Genomic DNA, 21,854 nt, shown 5'->3' with positions numbered 1-21,854 from the left:
ACAGTGTCTCTGACACTGTTGTACATGTAATTTTGCGAGTCGCTAATTGCGACTCGCAATTGAGCACAATTTGCAACTCGTAAAAAGACATGGTTGTACGTCTGGCCCCTACTGCCTTGGCCCCAGCCCTACCGACCTGTCGCCTGTTTCCCAACACCTGTCCCATGGCCAGCAACTTTCAAGGAGCCCATGAAGACTGCTACTCTTAAATAAAGACCAGATTGCCAATGGCCAGCGGCCATGTCCAGAAAACACGAAGGATTCCGGATCTCGGCAGATCCGCAACCCCTGCCCACTTTGCACCCGATGCCCTTGGTCCAAGTTTGAGTGGCTCACCTGTCCAGTGAAGTCTACCCAGTGAACCTGACCTCTCCTCCATTGGTGGTTGACACTCCCGGACCCCACGAAGTCGCCTGCAGCCTCTACATGAAGGGTCCCCCTGACCGTGACCGGCTACAATCTAGAAGATCCGACATCAAAAGGTACCCCTGCATTCTCAGCCAACTGTCCTTGGGGCTCTCAACTGATGGTGCCTCAACCCCCTCCAACTTACCTGCCCAACAGGTGGTCACCTTCAGTCAGCCTTCTGGCCCGAGCCTGCAGCCTCTTTGTGTGATCTACAACCTCCATTGATACGCATTAGTCGCCCAATGCTGATTTTGCACCCGGCACCAGGCTTCCTGTATTGCCAGTGGTGCTGCTTGGGCCTCCGCTTTGCTGATCTTATCCCCCGGTCCTGTGCCTTGAAACCATAAACCGTGCCTCTCCGAGGTTTCCCCAGCCTCCATTGATTTACACTGAGCCCAGTGACCACTGCACCCAGCCGCCTCAGTGCCGCTGCTGGTGCAGTACCAACCTGAAACCTTGCCAGTGTTGGTCAAACCCCCGGAAGACTGGGATTGTAAATTGAATACTTACCAGCTAATGCGTAACACTGATTCCTCCCTCTGGATTGCATTGCATTAAGAAAACCTATTTCATACAAAAGTCCATCCCTTCCCATTGCAAAGTTCTACGGTTCTAATCTGATCCTACAAAAGTATTTCTGAAACTGTAAAGCATTTTATATTGCCTTGCAAACCAATTCTTACTGTACTTGTCACTGCTTTTAAAATGGTTACTTACCTGCAACTGAGTTCCTCTTGATTCTAGAAATAAATAACAAGATATTAGCTTTTTATACAAAACAATAAGGGGGTGATTAGGATGGCGGGCGGACTTAAGTCTGACCGCCATCCCCGCGGTGTTGGGACCCAGCCAGACATGCGGCAGTCCCACACCGCGAATTAGGATGCAACCGCCACCCTGGCGGTCGCATTCCGCAATTTAACATTGCGGCAGGTGCTGCTTACAGCAGCACCCGCCTCAATGCAAAATTGCCATGTTGTACATTTCCATGCACAACATGGGAGGCACCGCGTGGTGCCTGCCACCTTGTGGATGGAAATGGAGGGGGTACCATGGGTACCCCCCAAGTGCACCCCCCACCCCCCGGGGGCCGGCAACGGGCCCCCAAAGCAAATCCCTGCCAGCCTTTACAACCCAGCATCCTAATATGGCTGGTGGTGCCTGCTAGGCACCACCACCATATTAGTGGCCCAAGTCCGCCCGGCCGGCAATCGGAACGCCGCGTTACCCACCGCCATTGTAATCTGGCGGTGGGTGAATCAGGTTACGATGGCCGGCGGTGGTGATCCGCTCGCCATCATAATCAGCCCCTTAGTCTGGATTCAGTCTTTAAGTGTGTGCTATCATTTCTTGCCTGAGTGTGTACAATAAATGTTTAACACTACCTTTGATCATTCTAACTGCTCCACCACACTACCACAAATGGAGCTTTTAGTATTATCTACTTAAGTCTCTGTAAGCCTCTGAGGATCCACTGGACTCTGTGCACACTATACCTACTTTGGTATAGTATATACAGAGCCAGCTTCTTACAGGGTGGAATTGGTGACCTTTGACCGAAAAGCTACTTGAGAGCATGCTGAGAGCCTGCCTTCAGTCAGGCTTGAAGGTGAGAGCATGGGCCTGCCTTCCTGTGGCATGTTGGCACAATCTTGCACCCTATAGGTAGGGCCACTGGAATTATGCAACAGAAAAAGACCACTTATACAGCAAGGTTGAGTAAATTAAGTGGCAAGAAAAGGCACATTATGCAGCATAATGCGCCACATTTTGTAATAGTATTACTTCATTATTTGGTCATTTTTAAACTTGGTAACACTGTAGGCATTGATTGCACCTCATTAGTACCAGTTTAACTACCAAGGGGTCGATTCCGATCCTGTATTTTTTCCCGTATGACTCGTATCTGTATTTTTTTCCGTACGAATCGTACAAGACACGTCCGACCCGTGAAGTACGATCCGTACGGGAAAAGGTACATACAGATCGGCCCGATCCGTACGAATCGTAGCGGGAAAATTAGTACGAGACGGACCCGGACACTTCTCCGTACAAATCGTAAAAATGACCGGCGTTACAATTCACGATTCGTACGGAAAATATCCCGTACACGGGGAATGACTTTGGCCGCTATGAAGCGAAGTTTGTATGCACCGTACCCCCGTGCAAATGTATGCTGCGTACCCCCAGCGCGTAGGTACGCACCGTACCCCCAGCACGAATGTACGGTGCATACCCCCAGCGCGTAGGTATGCACCGTACCCCCAGCGTGTAGGTACGCACCGTACCCCCAGCACGTATGTACGGTGCGTACACCAAGCGCGTATGTATGCACCATACCCCCATAGCGAATGTACGGTGCGTACCCCTAACATCGCGTATGTACGGTGGATGATGTGGGTACGCGATGTTGCAGGTACGCACCGTACATTCGCTATGAGGGTACGGTGCGTACATATGCGCTGGATGTACGCACCATACCCACGCATGTTGTTCTCACCTTCTGCGGCGTGTGCATCGGGTGCGGTGCACCAGGTCGTAGGGCAAGAGGACCGGGATGACATGTACGATGTGGTTCATGGCTGTACATCGCGTACCGGGGCTCCGTGGCGTTGCCGTTCACGTCGGACTCTGCTTTTCCGGCTGTGTTTGGCTCCCGTAAACAAAGAGCCGTACGGAGTGACGTCGGTACGAATCGTACTAGCTGGGCCAGAAAACGGTGGTGAAATACGTACGGACGTCGCGTACAAGCATTTCCGGATCGGAATCGTGGGTATGTTTTGGCTGTATGGTCTTTTGTACGATTCGTACAGAAAAAGGCTTTCTGTATGAATCGTACTTCCTAGGTTGTGAAATGAGTTTACCTGGTACAAGTCGTACTGGGAAAACGCTCCGTACGACTATTCGTAGGGCCTTTTTACAGGATCGGAATCGACCCCCAAATATAACAATAAGCAACAGAAAAGTGACCAGTGCAGCTTCCACCACATAGTAACACGTGTTGCTGCATTTTTAGTAACTTTAGAACCATTTGAGCTGGGAAAAAAATAAATCTACTAAAATCTGCAGATTATGTGGCAGGTGATGGATTATGTGGCAAATGCAGCAAATCTATAATTATGTGAGAATCGCTGCAGCCGCACTATCGCATAAATCCCGTGGCCCTGCCTATGGTTCCTATCTTCATCGATGACGTGGAAAGGCAGAAAAGAACTCTCAGGAATAAGGTTCCGGGACATATAGAATGGGCCAGATTCATTATCTGGTTCAGTTTTAAGGTTGCTTCTACCTCTGACCTGGGGGTTTATCATTTCTAATTTGAAAGTTCCCTTCCAGCAGCTCAAACAACAGGATTTCTAAGTGAAAGACAGAAGTCTGTAATGACCTCTTTGAAACCTGGGAGACCAAGGGATTTTTCCTGCTCTATTTCAAATTCCTAATAAACGTATTTGAAATCAAATATTGCGATATCCCGGTGTGATGATCCAGTTTGGCAAATACCTGGGGGTCTATTATGATGGCCTGCGGACTTTGTCCGCCCGCCATTGCCCCGGGAAATGGGACTGCCTGCTAAGGGTGCGGTGGTCCCGCATGGGCAATTAGGATGCGCCCACCACACAGGCGGGTGCATCCCGCATTTTTTGCATTGCGGCGGACGGTGCTGTCAGCATCACCCGCCACAATACAAAAAAGGCATGTGCGCATTTGCATGCACAACGTGGCAGGCACTGTGCGGTGCCAGCCACATCGTCCAAGCAAATGAAGGGGGGGACCATAGGTGCCCCCCATGTGCCCCCCCATCCCCCAACACCCTGGGGGCCTGCAACGGGCCCCCAACTGAGGAAACCGAATGCCTTTAAAGGCTGCTTCCCGCTGCCATCATAATATGGATGGCGGTGTCTAGCAGACACCGCCACCATATCAGACCCCTTTTTCACCTGGTTACCTGTGTGACCGGTGGAAAACCGACAGACGGTCTTTCCGTTCGCCGGGGTCCCTCCCACCATACTAATATGGTGGGGGGAAATGGCATGCGGGTGGAGGAGAATGATGAGCGGATCGCCACCGCCATGCGGGCGGTGGCGATCCACCCGACATTCTAATAGACCGCTTAGTCTTAGGTGTGATTGGTTCAAAGAAGGAATGCAGCTTATGTGAGTTGAAAGTTACACACAGTACAAGCTCTCTACTCTTAGACTGTTTCCTTTTTTTGTAAGAGTGAAAAAAAACATTTTCCCTTTTTTAGGTAATGTAAGTTAGGACTCGTAGGGAAGCACTGGTCACTTTACTTATAATGAAATATTGTGATCTTACCAATGCCTTGGCAAAATACATCCAACTAATTTATAAAAGAACTTTTGCTGCCTAATGTTAGAGTGTACTATGCTCACTGTATTTGTAAACGTGTTGGGTGATGTACGAATGTATCATTTAAGATTTATGCCTATCACATCAAATTATTGCAATATTTGATTTTATGGTGATTGGATTTAGAATGAAACTGTTCTTATACATTGAATAATATTTTAAATGTTTAATATTTCAATAAAACTGCTTCTTGGAAATAACAAATGTCATCACTATAATATGCTAACCTGCTGAAGGGTTCACTGACAGAATACAGACTACAAAAATATTGATAAAAAAATATTGAGGTAAAAACATAGAATGCAAAAATATTGACTCCCTACACTTAAACAGGTAATTACAAAAATATCGGAAAAAAGATTGATGCGAAAAATATAGTTTTTTAACATATCGATTTTCATATACATAAAATAAAATCATAAATATTAAATATATTAAATAATACAACTAATTACAAAAAATAAATTAGATTTAATATACATTTTAACAAATATAACAGATAAAAGTAATTTAAAAAAATGTAAACACCGATACATAATAATTAATATATATATATATACATTTACTTTTAATGTATCTCAACAATTTATAATTCTATAGAATTTACATATAAATGTATGTGTGTGTGTATATATATATTCACTGAAAAAACCAAAGGTTTCAGGGGCGTTATAGTTAGGAATTGGCATTTAAAAAACCTTAGAAATTCACTGAAAAAAACATAGGTTTCAGGGGTGTTATAGTTAGCTGGACATTTCCCTCGTACAAAACCCTAGAAATTCCCCTGTTATAGTTAGTTCAGCTAACTATAACTCGCGCCCCCGCAATGCACTGCTGATGACGTCACATATTACATCACTCATGACATGGTCAGTGACATCACTGATGACATCACTGACGACATCTCAAATGACATCACTGATGACATCACTGATGACGTCATCCATGTGATAAATTACTGCATTTTCTCACACCCTAATTTAACCGTTGATACACCAACTCAAAATTTCAGACGTCCATTCTCAAAACCATAGATACTCCAATACCAATAACTACATACCCACTTATTAACTCTTAGGTCTACATACACCCCCACTCATTCACCTGTACATTCACTCATACTTACAGTCACTCCGTACAAGACTATCATATGCATTTATACACCTACATAGACACTTACACACCACCAATCATCCATAGAGGTACTCTCACACCTAGTCAGTCAAGCAAATAATTAATTACACTCCAATTTACTCACCTATGCAGTTATACACACTCAAGTTCACTTACTCATAAAAATAGTACCACATTCTTACGCTCTTATACAATCATTGATACAAGCACACACTCATCCATACAGCCACTCTCACAATCACACACTCTCACATATACCCACTTATATACTCTTACACAAATATATACTGCCTTTCCCATATGTAGTTAGTCACAAATGTACCACTGAGATACACAACGGCCCCCACAACGCTAAGGATGCCTGGCCTCCACCTTGGTGGTGCCCAGGAGTGGGCGCCTCACAGGGAAAGCCAGGATGGGTTCCACAGCGGTATTCGTACAAGCGCCTTGAGACCCTTGCGGGTGAGTAATGCGCTATACAAGTATCAATTTACAATTTACATTCAATCCCTAACACACCCATACATACACTCACTCAACCATACAGTTCATCACAGATGCACTCTTAAAACCATGCACCCATAGAATCACCCACTCACACATCTATGCACGAAGTCACACACAGCCTACGCACACAAACACTCAGGCACCCATACAGATACTCAGACAACCAATTAATAACCCATATAGACACTCATATAGCTATTCACAAAACCATGCAGCCACTTATACACAAACACACAGACACATACAGACATTCACACAGTTTAGTCACTAGTCTGCAGTAAGATACATTTAATGACTCACTTATAGAGTCAGTTACACACCTACAAAATCATCCATTCACACACTTGTACACCCACTCATTCTTCAACAGGCCTTTCACTATAAATATATAAAACATATTTAAACTTTACAGAAACACACAGTCACTGGATGACATCATCAGTGATGTCATCAGTGATGTCATTTGAGATGTCATCAGTGATGTCATCAGTGATGTCACTGACCATGTCATGAGTGATGTAATATGTGACGTCATCAGCAGTGCATTGCGGGGGCGCGAGATATAGTTATCTGAACTAACTATAACAGGGGAATTTCTAGGGTTTTGTACGAGGGAAATGTCCAGCTAACTATAACACCCCTGAAACCTATGGTTTTTTTCAGTGAATTTCTAAAGTTTTTTAAATGCCAATTCCTAACTATAACGCCCCTGAAACCTTTGGTTTTTTCAGTGAATTTCAAAGGTTTTTTAAATGCCAATTCCTAACTATAACGTGCATGAAACCTATGGTTTTTTCAGTGAATTTTAAAGGTTTTTTAAATGCTAATTCCTATCTATAACTTATCTCTGAAGATATCATGTTTAATGATTTTGATTGGATTTGTATATTTTTCAAATTCAGTGTATCAATTTCATTAATTACATTTTTTTTAACATACTTTTTAATCACCATTTTTTAAACTTATTTTTTCAATTAATTCTTTTAAAAATTAAAAAATATTATTTGAACTTAATGGGTTTTTCAAACATATGTTTTTTATATTTTTCAAAATATTTTTTTAACTGTATGTGCAAAACTTTATTTTATATATATTTTGCAATGTTTTTGGATCCGCGCACCCTAAGCACACCGTTCCCGATCCCTACGCGGTAGCATCTGCGCATGGTATGCGTTGGGTACGTGTTCAGTGCGCGATTGCAATGCGACCGGTACGCGACTCCCAGTGTATACGCGACACGTTCGATGTACGTAACGTGACATTTACGCGCTTCCGCGATGCGTCATCTGCGTCTATGACACGGTAGGTGCGCGGATCCCGCAAAATATTTAACATTTAAAAAAACATATATATCTATTTCATGTGAATATTAATTGAAGACAAACTCTAAACTAGTCTTAAAATTAATATATTTTTACATCTAATCCTATTTATTTGTTTTTTATTCAATTTCACGGATGCGCGCTGGGTGTGTGCTGCGTAAGCGCACGGTGCGCGGTTCCCATGTGACCTGCAAAAAAAGAGATTTGATTTGTTCATTACACTTTCTATTCTAACTATTGAAAGACCCCACCCATTTCAATCATTCTTAGAGCTTCTTTGGAGGAACATCTCACACCTTAGAACTAGAAGAAACTTTTTGGGGAAGATTTCCACAGCTGCAATTTTTCTGAAGACAATGGCTTCTGCACAGCAGCCACCATCAGAATCAGACCATTCGTCCGATGAGGAATTAGTTGTGGAACCTCCACGCCCAGAAAGATACACCTCTGTGGTGTGGAAATTTTTTTCCTTCCCAGAAGGACAAAATAAAACTAATTCAACTAAAGTGACATGTAAAATATGTCAAAGAGTGCTTTCCAGAGGAGATCCATCAAAAAAATACTCTTGTGGGACTGCAAGGATGTTAAAACACCTGAAGACTCTGAATCCCTTGAACCTGGCCAAGAAGGAATGTAGAAGACTCCGACAGCAGCCTCAGCCAGCAGTGGCAAGCACTTCTGCAGCATCACCATCGAGCACTCACCCGGACATACGTCCAGAATTTGGAAAACTAAAAATTAGTTGCATTAAATGCAACAAACTACTATGTTACGGCGAGCAGTCAATTGAACTAATCTGCCGAGCGCAGCAAAACCACAAGTGCTAAACTTGTGTTTATTTTGTTTTTTGCAGAAGTTGACTGTTTTGTTCCTCCTGTTGTCTTTTTTTCCTTTTGAAAAAAACAAAAAAATAACAAAATTGTTCCAAAAAGTACAAAAAAATTAAAAAACAAAAGAGAAGAAAAAAAAAGTTCTTCGAAGAACTAACTTTCTTGGTTTAAAAAAAGAGCTAAATTTCTTTGTTAGTGTGTGAAAGTTTAGAGGAATGTATGTATAACCAATAAGAATCATACCTTTAAAAAACAGAAATATACACCCTACCTTTCAGTGTACAAAGTAGTCAAACAACCAATGATTTCCTGTCTTTTTAAAAAAAAAATTCCGTGGATCCGCGCACCCAACGCGATAGGATGCGCGCACCGTGCACGCATTTCGCCGTTTTTCTTTTTTTTTTAAAAGGGGGCCCCAGGGGGTCCTTCTAGAACCCCCTAAGCACCTCTAGAGGGTCAGAGTATTTCCACTCTGCCCCCTTTATATGTTTTACACACTTATTCCCCTTGCTTCTTCAGCCTCGCTTCTACCGAGGCAGAAAATGGCCGCCAACAGTTCCTGGTTTCGAATGTAGAGAGACACTCGACAGCCAATTAGCATTATGTGCGCGATCGGGAGGGTGCGTGCTCGGTTCGGGGAGGGTTCGCATACGGTGCGGGTAGGGTCTGCGGTTCCTCCCCGGCCATAGATATTTATGTTCTTTTAACTCTAATTTTCTCAGGAACTACTGAACGGCTTCACACCATTTATGCAAAAGGCACGAGTCTTAACTGCGGACTACCTCTTTGCCAAATTTGGTGTCATTCCGTTCAGCGGTTCGGGCTGTAGCTGCGACAACAGATCCTATGGGAAATTGCATGGGGAAAACGCGTTTTGGGGGACCCCCCTTTTTCTCAGCCCCCGCTTGACGAATCACCACGAAACTTTCAGGGTAGGAGCGGAGCGGAGCTGGCCAAAAGTTCGGAAAATTTTGCGAGGATTCGTCAACCGGTGCCAGACTTATTGGGATTAGAATGTTGTGGATTTCCTATGGAAAATAGGTCCTAACTATAACTATCTACTGGCGACCGCCAGTATGTGTATATATATATATATATATATATATATATATATATATATATATATATATATATATATATATATATATATATACAGATACCAGTAAAATCTAATTTAAAATGTTTTTTATTATAAATTAAAACATTAAACTATTAAAAAGTCTTTAAACTTAAATTCCCCACTGCAGTCAGTGCAACAGTAGGGAAAGTGTTGGATAGCGGAGGAGTAAAAATTACTATTCCCACTCCAGTGAGTGTAACAGTAGGGAAAGTGTTGGATAGCGGAGGGGTAAAAACTACTATTCACACTCCAGTCAGTTCAAAATTATAATCAAACAAAATATTAACAATAAAAAAAATATATATATATATAAATATGTTAAAAATAATTCAAATACAAATATATTTAATATTACAAATTAAAAAAATAAAAACTTATTATACTGTTGAATACGTAGGACAAATGCGTACAAATATTTGATTAAATACACTAAAAAATCATTTTCAAACAAATAAATATTTTTAATGAGAAAATATTTAGAAACAAAAACATTAATTATTACATACATTTTTTTTTATTTCCCACCCTATAACACCACACAATTCACAACTCGCATCTAAATTTAAAAAAAATGTACTTCCATATTTAACATAATTAATTACCAATTAAAGAAATAATCAAAAAACAAATAAAACTCATAAAAATGTATTACCTTCCTGCACTTTAGCCCTATAATCCCCACAACCCACAGCTAAAATTAAACTGTAAAAAAATTAATTACACAATTAAAACTTATTTCCAATTACAAATCCAATAGTATTTAGCAACTAACTATAGAGTAAGTAAAATTCATTTACTCCCCACCCTTTACTCCTATAAAAGCAAAATCCACACAAAAAAATAGACAATTACCCTAATTAAATATCAATTAATTAATTAATATTAATGATCAACTAATTAAACATACAATACTTCCCATCCCTTTACCCCTATAAACCCCACAACCTGCACCTAAAATTAATCACTCAATTTCCATCTTTAATTTAAATTACTTAATTAATATTGATTAACAAATTATTATTAATTAAAAATAAATTACTTCCCACTCTTTACCCCTAAAAAAACCCCACAACCAGCACCTAAATAAATGACACAATTTCCATAATTAATTGCTAATTAATTAATATTAATTAGCAACCAATTAATAATTAATTAATAATAAATTACTTCCCACAATTAACACTGTAAAATCTCAATCTCAAATTAAAATAAAATTGATAACTAGTAAAAATTTTACGCATATATTAAAAATCATAAACAATTCTTATACACAAAAAAGACATCACATACATTTAAAATATATACTAAAATACATAACACTAACTAAAAATCGATATTTTAAACAACTATATTTTTGCAAATTATATTAATGACTTACAGATTTTTAAATTTGATATTACTTTCCTTCAAATCGATATTTTTGACAACAATATTCTTGCACTCGATAATTCCTCTACACGATATTTCCAAATCGATGTTCATGTAGTTTGAATTTTTGAGTGTCGATATTCTGTCTCATTACCCTGCTCAAGGGCTGGGGCCAAAGGTCATAGGGGAAACCTCTGAAAGTCTGCAGGACAAGTTGTCCAGCTGGGATGGACGCACAGTCCCCAGTGGGTCAAAGACGGAGCTTACGCTCGGTAACCTGCAGGATGTCGTTGATGTGTTTATTTCATTTCTGTTGTATAGCGCCACATATGTTGCCTCACAGCCAGCTCAGGGCGCTTTAGCATGGGCTTCCCTGCAAGGCTCTGGTTTTTTCACCACTAAAGGGCTCTTTTCCTCTTCAGAAACCTGCCGGCCCGAGTGCGCCAAGAGGAAGGTGTCCAACATGGAATGGGACGGCAAGAAGAAGCAGAAATCTGACGGTAACTATGGCGGCCACGATTATTAACCTGAAGAGAGCTTTGAGAATGTGCAGGAGGTGTTCTCAGTCTCTCACTGGGCAAGAAGGCGGAGTACAGCGCAGGCGTTGCAAGCGTTCCAGGGAGGTGTGGTCGATAGGTGCCTTAAGTGTATGACGTATAAGAGACAGCTGGTTTTAGATGTCCATGCACCACTCAGGGGTGATTACCAGTCAGGTGGAGCGGTATCCCTGGATGAGCTACAGACACAGCCACTGGAATTATGAGGCAGGGGAGGGACAAATCATGTGGCAGTGTTGGCTAAATTGTGTGGCAAGAAACGGCAAATTATGCAGCATGATGCGGCACATTTTGTGATAGTATTACTTCATTATTTTGCCATTTTCAAACTTGTTAACATTGTGCACCTCATTAGTTCTAGTTTAACACCTAAATATAGCAATAAGCTACAAACGTTTAACTAGGCAACCTTTGCAAAGGTCCTTTCACTGCGCGGCATCACGTTTTGCTCCATTTTTAGTAGCTTTTGAACCGTTTGAGATAGAAACAAAAAAACATTTTTTGTTCAAATCTGCAGATTATGGGGTCGATTCCGATCCTGTATTTATTTTTTCCGTACGACTCGTATCCGTATTTTTTTCCGTACGAATCGTACAAGTCACGTCCGACCCGTGAAGTACGATTCGTACGGCCTTTTTCCAGGATTGGAATCGGCCCCTATGTGTCAGATGATGGATTATGTGGGAAATGTGGCAAATCTATGATTATGCGAAAATCTCCACGGCTGAACGGTCACATAATTCCAGGGCCCTGATTACAGATGTGTCTGACCACCACTGGCCAGGTGCTCCCCGGGGCGCAGCTGTTTTTTCTGGGTGCAGGAAATCCAGACCCACTTTTAGTGGCTGATGAAGTAGAATGAGACACTGACCTGAACTGCAAGCAAGCCTCTCCCCCTCCACCCACCCCAGCTTTCTTTCCTGGTGGGGGGGCATTGAATGCAGTCCTCTGCCAGATGTGTTCTTTTCCTTCGCTCCCTTACCCCTGCACCTGCCACCCCAGCCCCACACAGAAGCTCCACTGGTGTTACCGCACCATAACGGTAATTACAGACGTCACTTCCGCACTGATCGTTTGGTGCACATAATCCTTCTGTGCTGGTCAGTCAGTGCACGTCACTTTTGCACTGGTCAGTTGGTGGAAATGTGCTTTATTCACTTGCTGGGTGATGCAGACGGCAGTGTAGGTAATGTCATGCAGAAATGACACAGCAGAGCCGCCTGACACCCTGGGACCCAGTTCTGACCTGATGGCTGTGCGTCCTGTGGTCAGGCGATACGTCCTTTCTGCATTGCCTGCGTCGAGGCTGCGTGTGTGTAAACCATGCCTGCGTCGAGGCTGCGTGTGTGTAAACACAGCATCCCACTGGGAACCTTTCAAGGAACACCTAACACTCAACAGGGGCCCTCAGAACAGACAGGCCCTGTTACACTGTGATCCGAAACAATCTTTCTATGTCACTTATGTTCTCAACACACCACAAAAGAATTCCTAGACAGTTGAAACAAAAAAGAGTCGGTGGTTAAAAAAATGGGTGAATGAGTGACTGAGTGCAAAGATGGATGGATAGACGAGGACACGGAAGGGTGACCAATTCAGGCTTCAACTCATTTAAACTGAGCCATTAGCCTCCCAGAGGGACCTTCCCACCTACAAACCAATGACTCTCCCATCTGAACCAAAGCCTCAGAACTGTCTGAGGCACTGCTTAATTTGTAAAAAAAAAAAGTGCAAGGGCCCTCTTCCGGGGATCTCTGCACCACCCGCTGCCCCTGCCAATTACAGTACCAACACAGCTACTAACCATCACACCCCTACAAAAGTGACAAATCAGACTATTCCAGGCTCCAAAGCTATGAGAATGGCATAGGCAGCAGGTATTAGTTTTCATGATTGTTGATTTAATTAATAAACAACTGTTGTGTGCTCATCTTTAACTTAGACAAACAGCGGCACCATGTGGCAGACTGTCATAAGTACTGCAGTTGACAATTAAGTACCAGTGGCAAGCACCGGAAACCACAGGCTCAAATTAAGCACTGCTCTGAGGAGACAGCCCTGTTAGCTTAAAAGTCCTAAGACCCAGTTTGCCACCTAGTATCGATAGGTGCAGTAACTTCTGATACCGTCTGTTCTGTATTATTATTATTAGTGAGATGTATATAGTGCTCAGCTCCCCACATGGGGTTTCCTGGCGCTTTGGCAACAGGTGGGGTTTGGCAGGTCCCACTGACTCAGAACATCTAGATCTTCCACTGTTTTTGGAAGGTGGTCAAAGAGGTGCAGCTTGTCAGCGATCCGGGCAGGGCATTCCACTGCTGGAGCCCGATGCCAAAAGCTGGACCTCCTCGGATGGACTCATGAATTATGAGTATTGCATCCCCAGACAAATGTCGGCAGGTAAAACCTGTCAAACTTCATCATTGGAAAAATGTCTGGTACACACCAGGGCTCACCACCCTAAAACGTGCAACTTTTGTAACAGTGTCTGGTTGTCATAAAATGCTGCATTTTGATAATATTGTTGGCAGTTTAAAAACAGGTGTGTACCCACTTATGTAGTTGAGAGTAAAGTCCCTGGCATTTGCATTTCTTGTTTCTGCTGACATCATCATAAATGTATTTTTTTTATCACCGGATGACATTCCAAAATGATCCATAGTTCCTCATCTTTTTCAGTTGGCGTGTACAATTATCGCCACCTTGCAATACCCGCATCGAACAATGTTTGTATCGAACAATGTTTGTATCCGACCCCGATATTCCTTCAGTCCTCAGACTGAGGGTCTGGGAGCTTTATAACCTGAGCCCTCATCTATGGGGTTTTGGCGTAGGGCAGCGCAGCGCTGTACTGGGTCACAGTATTTATCCCATACGGCACATTCCTGCCTTTTCCCTTGCACTGGCGCTCAGTGCAGCCTAGCGCCAACGCAGGCACGCTTGCACCATGGTGCAAGGATGCCTCAGTTGCATGCACAATTGTTTTTGTACAGGAAGGGGCACCTTTCTGCACAAAAACAATCCTGAGAGCAGCCGCGGCCCGTGCAGGTAAGAGCGGAGAGGCTGTGGGGCCGGGGGGGATTTCGAGAGACGACCAGGAGGGAAAATTAAATAAATTCCCTCGTGGTCATCTTTCGAAATCCCCCCTCACCTGGCCCCCCGCCCCACCACTATTTCCTGCAGCGACCGCGGCTGCCTGAGAGGCGCTTTCATCTTTCTGTGTGCGCTGCAGAATGCAGCACACATAGAAAGAAGAAAAAACAATGAGAGATAAAGATATTTCTCCTCGTTACGCCTCTCCTGGGGAGGTGTAATGGAGAGAAGTATCTTTATTCCTCCTTGTTTTTTCCGTGGGGAGGTGGAAGGTTTTGGCACATCCCCGGGTTTGCATCACTTTGTAAATCTGCAGGAAGCATCAAAATCCATGGGTGTTGTGCAGGAACACCCACCGCAACGCCCATGGAACACCTCCCTGACGCAGAGTAAGGCAACGCAGCGATTTGGGCTGCCTTGCCTTACTCCGTATCTATGAGGCCATGAAACGCAAAGAGGCTTTGCGTGGCCTCAAATATGATTTTGTCATTTGCGCCGAAGAGAGTCACAAAAAGTGACGCTCCGGCAGCATAAGGGGCCCCTGGATTTGGGCTTGGTCGTCAGTCTCTTCGTGCAAAGCAGGCTAACTGACTCAGAATTACAGGCATAGTCGTAGCACATACATCTCTCCAAAGTGTCCCACCTATTCGTCTGTCGTGACCAATGAGCGACTCTTCTGCGTTGGCTTAAGTCACAGATAAACTACGTGGGAGGGCTTGAGCTCCTGCTCTCTGGGTCCCCGCCTTCATGCAGCTATTCGGGCGGGGGGTCCCTTTGTGAGTGCTTTTATCATGTAATATTTTGAGTTTAATTTGGTGCATTGCTCGCTGTGCCTTCAGCATGCATTTTATGCCCTAGTGGGAGTCAGTGTTCTTTTTTTTTAATTTTCTTTTTATTAGTGACAAATTCCAATCATCACAGGTATAAATTGCAGGCAGTTCAATCTTAAGATATCAGGCATGGATTACTGAACCTAATCATACAATCATTCAGTCATGCAAAATGTGAGATGTTTCCCCTTAGCCGTTTCCAATTTTACAGTCGGAGATATACAAGAATTTCCACGGTATGCATTCCACCCATTCCATTTTCTGTCCCATTTCTTAGGGCATCCTATGGATTTGAATACTTCTTTTTCTGCTACCATACATTTGTCCAGGTCAGCCGCCCAGACATTTATGGAGGGTCGCCCTGCCACCCCCCACTTCATCGCGATGGCTCTCTTAACCAACACATAGCCCAAGGTAACTAGTTGTTCTACTTCAGTAAGGTCGGTTGGCTCCCAAATGTTGAGGAGCCCCAGTGGTGGAGTAAGGCTGATTGTTTTGCCCAGTGCGTCTTGCATGTGTGTGGTTGCCCCCTCCCACATGGGACGCAGGAATGGGCAATCCCAAATAGTATGGTAAAAGGTCACAACAAAATGCATCCTGTTGCGTCCCAATTTTAGCCAATGTCACCCCGGTGTGGTACGTTCTATGCAGGACTTTTCATTGGATCAACCGAAAGCAAAGTGAAATGGCTGCCTCCCTCGGCGACATTAGTGCAGTTCGCCAATCGTCATCGTCAATGTCCCAATGTCGGCTTGCTACCGGCTGCGAAGAGCTAGGAAAGGGTCAGGTAGGTTATCACACAACTTGCGGTACGTAAGGGAGATTGCCTTGACAGGGAGTGATTCAGAAAGTAGACAGTCCTCAAGTGGAGACGATTCCGGAAGATTGGTCAAGTCTGGGAGAGCAGTCGTTAGAGCATGACGAACTTGCAGGTAGCGAAACACCTCCGCCTGGGCCATTACGTATTTCTCCTGCAGTTCCGGAAACAAGAGAACCTTGCCCTTTTTCACAAGATGCCCTATATTGGAGAGGCCAATCGCGTCCCATTTATCAAACCCCGGTTGATGGCACAGGAGTCCTAATTTCTGGGTGTGCCACAACGGAGTGGACAGCGTTAGTACATCTGTTCAGCCCAATCATGTGGTCGCTTGGTTCCAGAGTTGTACCGTGCATGCTGTGGGACCCACAAACCTCCCCCTCCTAACCTTCGAGAAGAGGGCACCCAGATACCCTTCCCACCCCACTTGGTACCTGTCCAGCATATAGGCGGGGTCTAGCGGAGAGCGGTACAACCAGTGGTTCACCACTACAAGCTGCGAAGCCCAATAGTAGAGCCGCATGTGCGGGAGGACGATCCCTCCATCATACCACCCCTTGGACAGTTTATGTAGTGCAATACGCGGCGTCCCTCCACTCCATAACAGTGACCTCAACTCGCCATCAATGTTTTTAAAATACGAATCAGAGATTGAGTATGAGCAGTTCTGGAGGACATATAGGAACCGGGGGAGGGCCAGCATCTTGAAGAGGGCCGCTCGGCCCAATAGAGACAGCGGTAGGGATTTCCAGTGGGTAACATCTTTTCTGAGCCTATCTAATGGTGCAGCAAAGTTCCTTTCATAGGAGAGGCGAGGGTCGGGGGTTATAAAAATACCTTGATAACGAAAGCCGTCAAGGGCCACCTCCAAGTCACAGCCCCGGGGGAGTCTGGCTATGGAGAACATATAGTACTGATTTCGTCCAATTAATGGCGTAGCCTGAGTATTTGCCAAAGTTGGTAAATATATTGAGGAGCCTGTGTAGGGATACACGGGGGGACGCTAAGTACACCAGTATATCATCGGCATACAACAATATTCTGTCTTCATGTCCGACATCCCATTTCAGGCCCCTGAGAAGCACGTCTCCTCGCACCCAGGTAGCCAACGGTTCCAGGATCAAAGAGAAGATAGGAGGGTGCCCCTGTGTTGTGATTGGCTGGGACATCGACCGCACAGGCGTCTATGGGGAGGCCGTTTTCTCCATGCAGAGCAAACACAAGGAGATGATGGATGGAGTGCTGAAACTTTTCAAACACTCACCCCCAGTCACAGATCTGGGTTGAATCCATCATCGTTCTTTAGCTCAGTTCGCCACCTCAGTTCAGACCCAGCTAAATGCAAATCAGTGTTGACCCTGTGCCTCATGGAAACAGTCCATCCAGAACTGCCAAGCCATATCTTCTCTGGACCGCAAACAAGTATCCTGGGATCGGTTTTGAGCTAACTGCCCTCATCAGCCAGGCTAGCTTGTATCCAGTGGCATAGTGAGCAAGGGGCACACATCTGGGCATACCCTGCCATCTTAGGGTGAACAAACCAAACACAAGGAGATGATGGACGGAGCGCTGAAACTTTTCGGACACACTTCCATTGCCTCTTAGAGAGACCAGCTTTACACCCAGCTTGCTAAGCCTGGCTATGTGCATCCATTGCCTCTTAGAGAGGCCAGCTTTTCGCCTATGCCTGCTGACCCTGGCTGTGCACATCCATTGCCTCTTATAGAGGCCAGCTTTACACCCAGCTTGCTAAGCCTGGTTGTGCGTCTCCATTGCCTCTTAGAGAAGCCAGCTTACACCCACGCTTGCTACGCCTGGCTGTGTGCATCCATTACTTCTTAGAGAGGCCAGCTTTACACCTACGCTTGATTAGGCTGGCTCTGCACATCCATTTCCTCTTATAGAGGTCGGCCTTACACCGACGCTTGCTAGGCATGGCTGTGAGCATCCCCTGCCTCTCAGAGAGGTCAGCTTTACACCCACGCTTGCTAAGCCTGGCTGTGCAAACCCATTGCCTCTTAGGGAGGCCAGCTTTATACCCACACTTGCTAAGCCTGGCTGTGCGCATCCATTGCATCTTAGAGAGGTCGGCCTTACACCCACGCTTGCCAGGCCTAGCTGTGCGCATCCCCTGCCTCTCAGGGAGGCCAGCTTTGCACCCTGCTTGCTAAGCCTGGCTGTGCACATCCATTGCCTCTTAGAGAGGCCAGCTTTACACCCACATCTGTTTTCACCTGTCTGTGTTTGAAATTAAATACAAGCTTGGCAGTGAATGTTATGGTTGTAAATGTGTGCCTATCAGTGGCAAGTTATGAGTAAATACTGTGTGGGGATCAGGTCAAAATATGGCAGAGTGAAAGCAGGGGAATGTATTTGGCTGAAATACCTCAAATTAGAACGTTTTAATGTTGGAAACTCCATTGAAAACAATGGAGTAGCTCCGGGCTTATAATGGCTGGTATAAGCCCGGAGCTCCAACATTCCAATGTTTCTGTGTTCACAGCTCTGGCTGTGAACAATGGCTTCAGGGAGCCTGAGGGGATTTGAATCCCCTCGTGCTGCCTGAAGGCTTTGTTTTATTTGTTAGAGCATTCTGCCCTCTAGTGGCAGAATGTTCTAATAGCCTTATAGCCCTTCATAGCTGGGCTATTCCGGCTATTAAAGTCCCGCTCCCTTGTTAAAGTCCCTCGCCTTTGGCTCAGGTCTTTAATGCTGGAGCGGCCTTTAATAGCCGGCATAGCCCACTACGGCGGGCTATAAGGCTATAATATGGATTGGAGGATTGAGTTTTTGTCTGCTGCAACATGTGAAAAGGGGGCGGAGGTATTGCCCCGCCAACACGCGCTGAAAATAAATAAATAAGAAGATGTTAAAAGGACATGTGCTTTGAGCCACCACAAGAGGCCGATGGAGATTTCCTGGCCTCAGGTACACAAAGGGCTCTATTCCCCATAAGCAGAAATTGCATTTGTATAGCGCTTACTACCCCTGACGAGGCGCTGAATTATAACATCAAAAGATGCACCCTACACATTGAAACTCAGCATCCTTTGATGTGCATTACCAGGTGACAGTGCAAGTTTGTTGACCACCTCAGGCATCCGAGCCTTAGATGCATCGGCCTGACTGCAGGGAACCAGCACTCCAGGATGTGCTGTTGGAAGTAAAAAACAAAGGGCTTTATTTAGAGATTGGCAGGCAGGATATCCCGTCCGCTGTATTAAAAGAACCATCATACTCTATTTCAACGCCTCAGCATGGGTCGGAAGTGATATATAAATGAAATAATGTACTTATAATACGGGTAATGAACACCTGCCATGTTTGTGACAGACTTTCCCATGCATCAAACTGTAAATAAGGCCCTTAGTATTAAACCTATAGACCAGTGGTTCTTAACCTTTCGATTTCTGTGGACCCTGCTTAATCATTACTGGACTTCGGGGACCCTCACTGAGGCTTTATTGGAAGGCGGGGATCCTGGCCTTAGCATTTACGACGATATGAAACAGAAAACAATACACTAAAATACACAAATGATTAAATATTTATTTGATTGACAAACAAATACAAACATTTAAAAAAAATGTTTAATGGGAAGGTTGGTGCGTTTCTAAATTAATTCAGGCCGCCCGTAGTCCGCACTATATTCTCTTTGATGCACTTGCACAGTTTCCACGAATCAGTCTAAGGATACTGACTTAATTTTTAGCCTCCAATTTCAATTACTTCAAATTTACAGAAAGCTTTAATTTTGCCTGTTTCATGTCCCTTATTTATTTATATGCACTTTATAAGTCTGTTAATATTATTTAATTTTCTAAGCAGTTGCACACCCCCCTGAGCGGGCTTTGCAGACCCCAGGATTAAGAACCACTGATATAGACTATTTGCACATGAAAGAACTTGGGCTGAAACTTTACTTGGTGCACGTGCTGCAGACAATCTATTGAACGGAGACTTCACTGTCATCCTGATTCTGGCATTTCAAGGTGGTTAGTAATGTCTTAAAGAGGAGCTGCTAAAGAATATTATCATTTGTGACCTACATCCTGGCCAGCCACCCACTCCTAGGGTACAGGACATCCTGCACCTTGGCCACTCATTCGCCAGTCCAGGTGAAACGCTCTTTCTTCCAAGAAGAAACAGTAACTTTTTAGGTCGAACATGTCAAGACCTGTTGTAAATTCTCTTGTGGGCTTAAAGCCACCCCCCTTCTATTGATTTGTTTCTTTCAGTGTCCTTTAAAAATCCTTGCTTTCTAGTGGTCAGCCTCGTCTCTTTGTCCCTCCTTTTTCCCTTTTGTTCCTCCCACGCAGCAGGGACTAAGTACTGTCTTATTCCGCTATGGTTCTTTATATGTTCTTTGGGGGGCTATTTTTTTCTTGGTCTGTTACTGTTTGCCTGTGTTCAGCTTTGGTGCCATAGCTGCTTACATGTAAATATAGTATTCCTCTCTCCCACCTCCTCTTAATTCAATAGTTGTGTTAGTGCTGCCTCCCTCACCGTGCTTCCACTCTGTTGCTTGAATTTATTTAGCCTTTTTACACTTTTCATGTCCACCATCAGTTGGGCTTCTTTTTGGAGGGATATTCATTTTGTTTTGGGCTTTTCTTTAAAGGGGATTGGGCTTGTTAAAATCTTGTCTCCCACTCCTCCTTTTGCCTGTTGCTCCCGTCCAATCCCTCACCCCTCTCGCCATTTTGCTACAGCTGCAGCCTCGTAGGAGCCACAGTTGTATCGCACTTTCAGTTAACTGAAGTGAAAGCACAAAGTGGTGCTTTTACTTTAAAATGTTTGTATCCCGTGTCGCTGTTTGTTTTTTAAAAGGGCACGCTCCCAAAAAGTTGAGTACAAAGTAGAAGACAAGGAAACCCTAGAAGTTGGGCGGGACCAAGGGTAGACATATATTTTAAGGAACAATGGTCCCAGTCACAAAAATGGATAAAGTATCACAATTAATACAATGAGAAATTGGATTTGTACACCTTAGTCAATGCAAAGAGTAATAATTAATGCAATTTAATTATGTTTCACGAACAACTTAATAAGCAAAAACAGTGAGTGCGCTAACGTGACAGGGTAAAAAGGGAAATCAGCCGATTTCCTAAACCCAGGCAGATGACTTAAAAAGGTGACTTTTGGTGCATAAAAATGAGCAATAACAGAAAAAGTCACAACGGTATCTCATACTCAAACATTTGGATAACAGATAATATAGAGTTTAGAGATGGAAGTCGACGACGTTTCGATCCCCTTGAAAATAGTGGGATCTCTTCAGGATAAAGCAATAACAGAAATGCCTGGGAAGTTAGCAATGTAAATTGCGGAAGCGACCGATGGTCGTAAGCGGCGAAGGCACGGTGGCGCGATGACCTAAAAAGGTCTGGGGAAATCCAGGAAAAGATGCGGAGGTAGCCGTGCGGCCGTCACTGCTGGCCGAGCGTTGAGGAATAAGGGGAATTTCGCGCCGGTCCCAGCTGGGACCGGAATTCACAAT

At 44.2% G+C, this 21,854-nt stretch overlaps 1 protein-coding gene across 1 annotated transcript in view; it reads left to right on the top strand.

The window, feature by feature from the left end:
- LOC146813449 (protein FAM118A-like) overlaps window positions 1–21,854 on the top strand; it is a 374,336-nt gene that overhangs the window by 287,471 nt on the left and 65,011 nt on the right. Inside the window, exon 11 of the mRNA XM_085614763.1 lies at window positions 11,480–11,557. Coding sequence (XP_085470889.1) covers window positions 11,480–11,557 — 78 coding nt within the window. The remainder of the gene's footprint in view (window positions 1–11,479; window positions 11,558–21,854) is intronic.

This window comes from Triturus cristatus, chromosome 7 (assembly GCF_964204655.1).
Source record: "Triturus cristatus chromosome 7, aTriCri1.1, whole genome shotgun sequence".
In the NCBI taxonomy this organism is placed as follows: Eukaryota; Metazoa; Chordata; class Amphibia; order Caudata; family Salamandridae; genus Triturus; species Triturus cristatus.
This window is presented reverse-complemented; position numbering and strand designations above follow the sequence as displayed.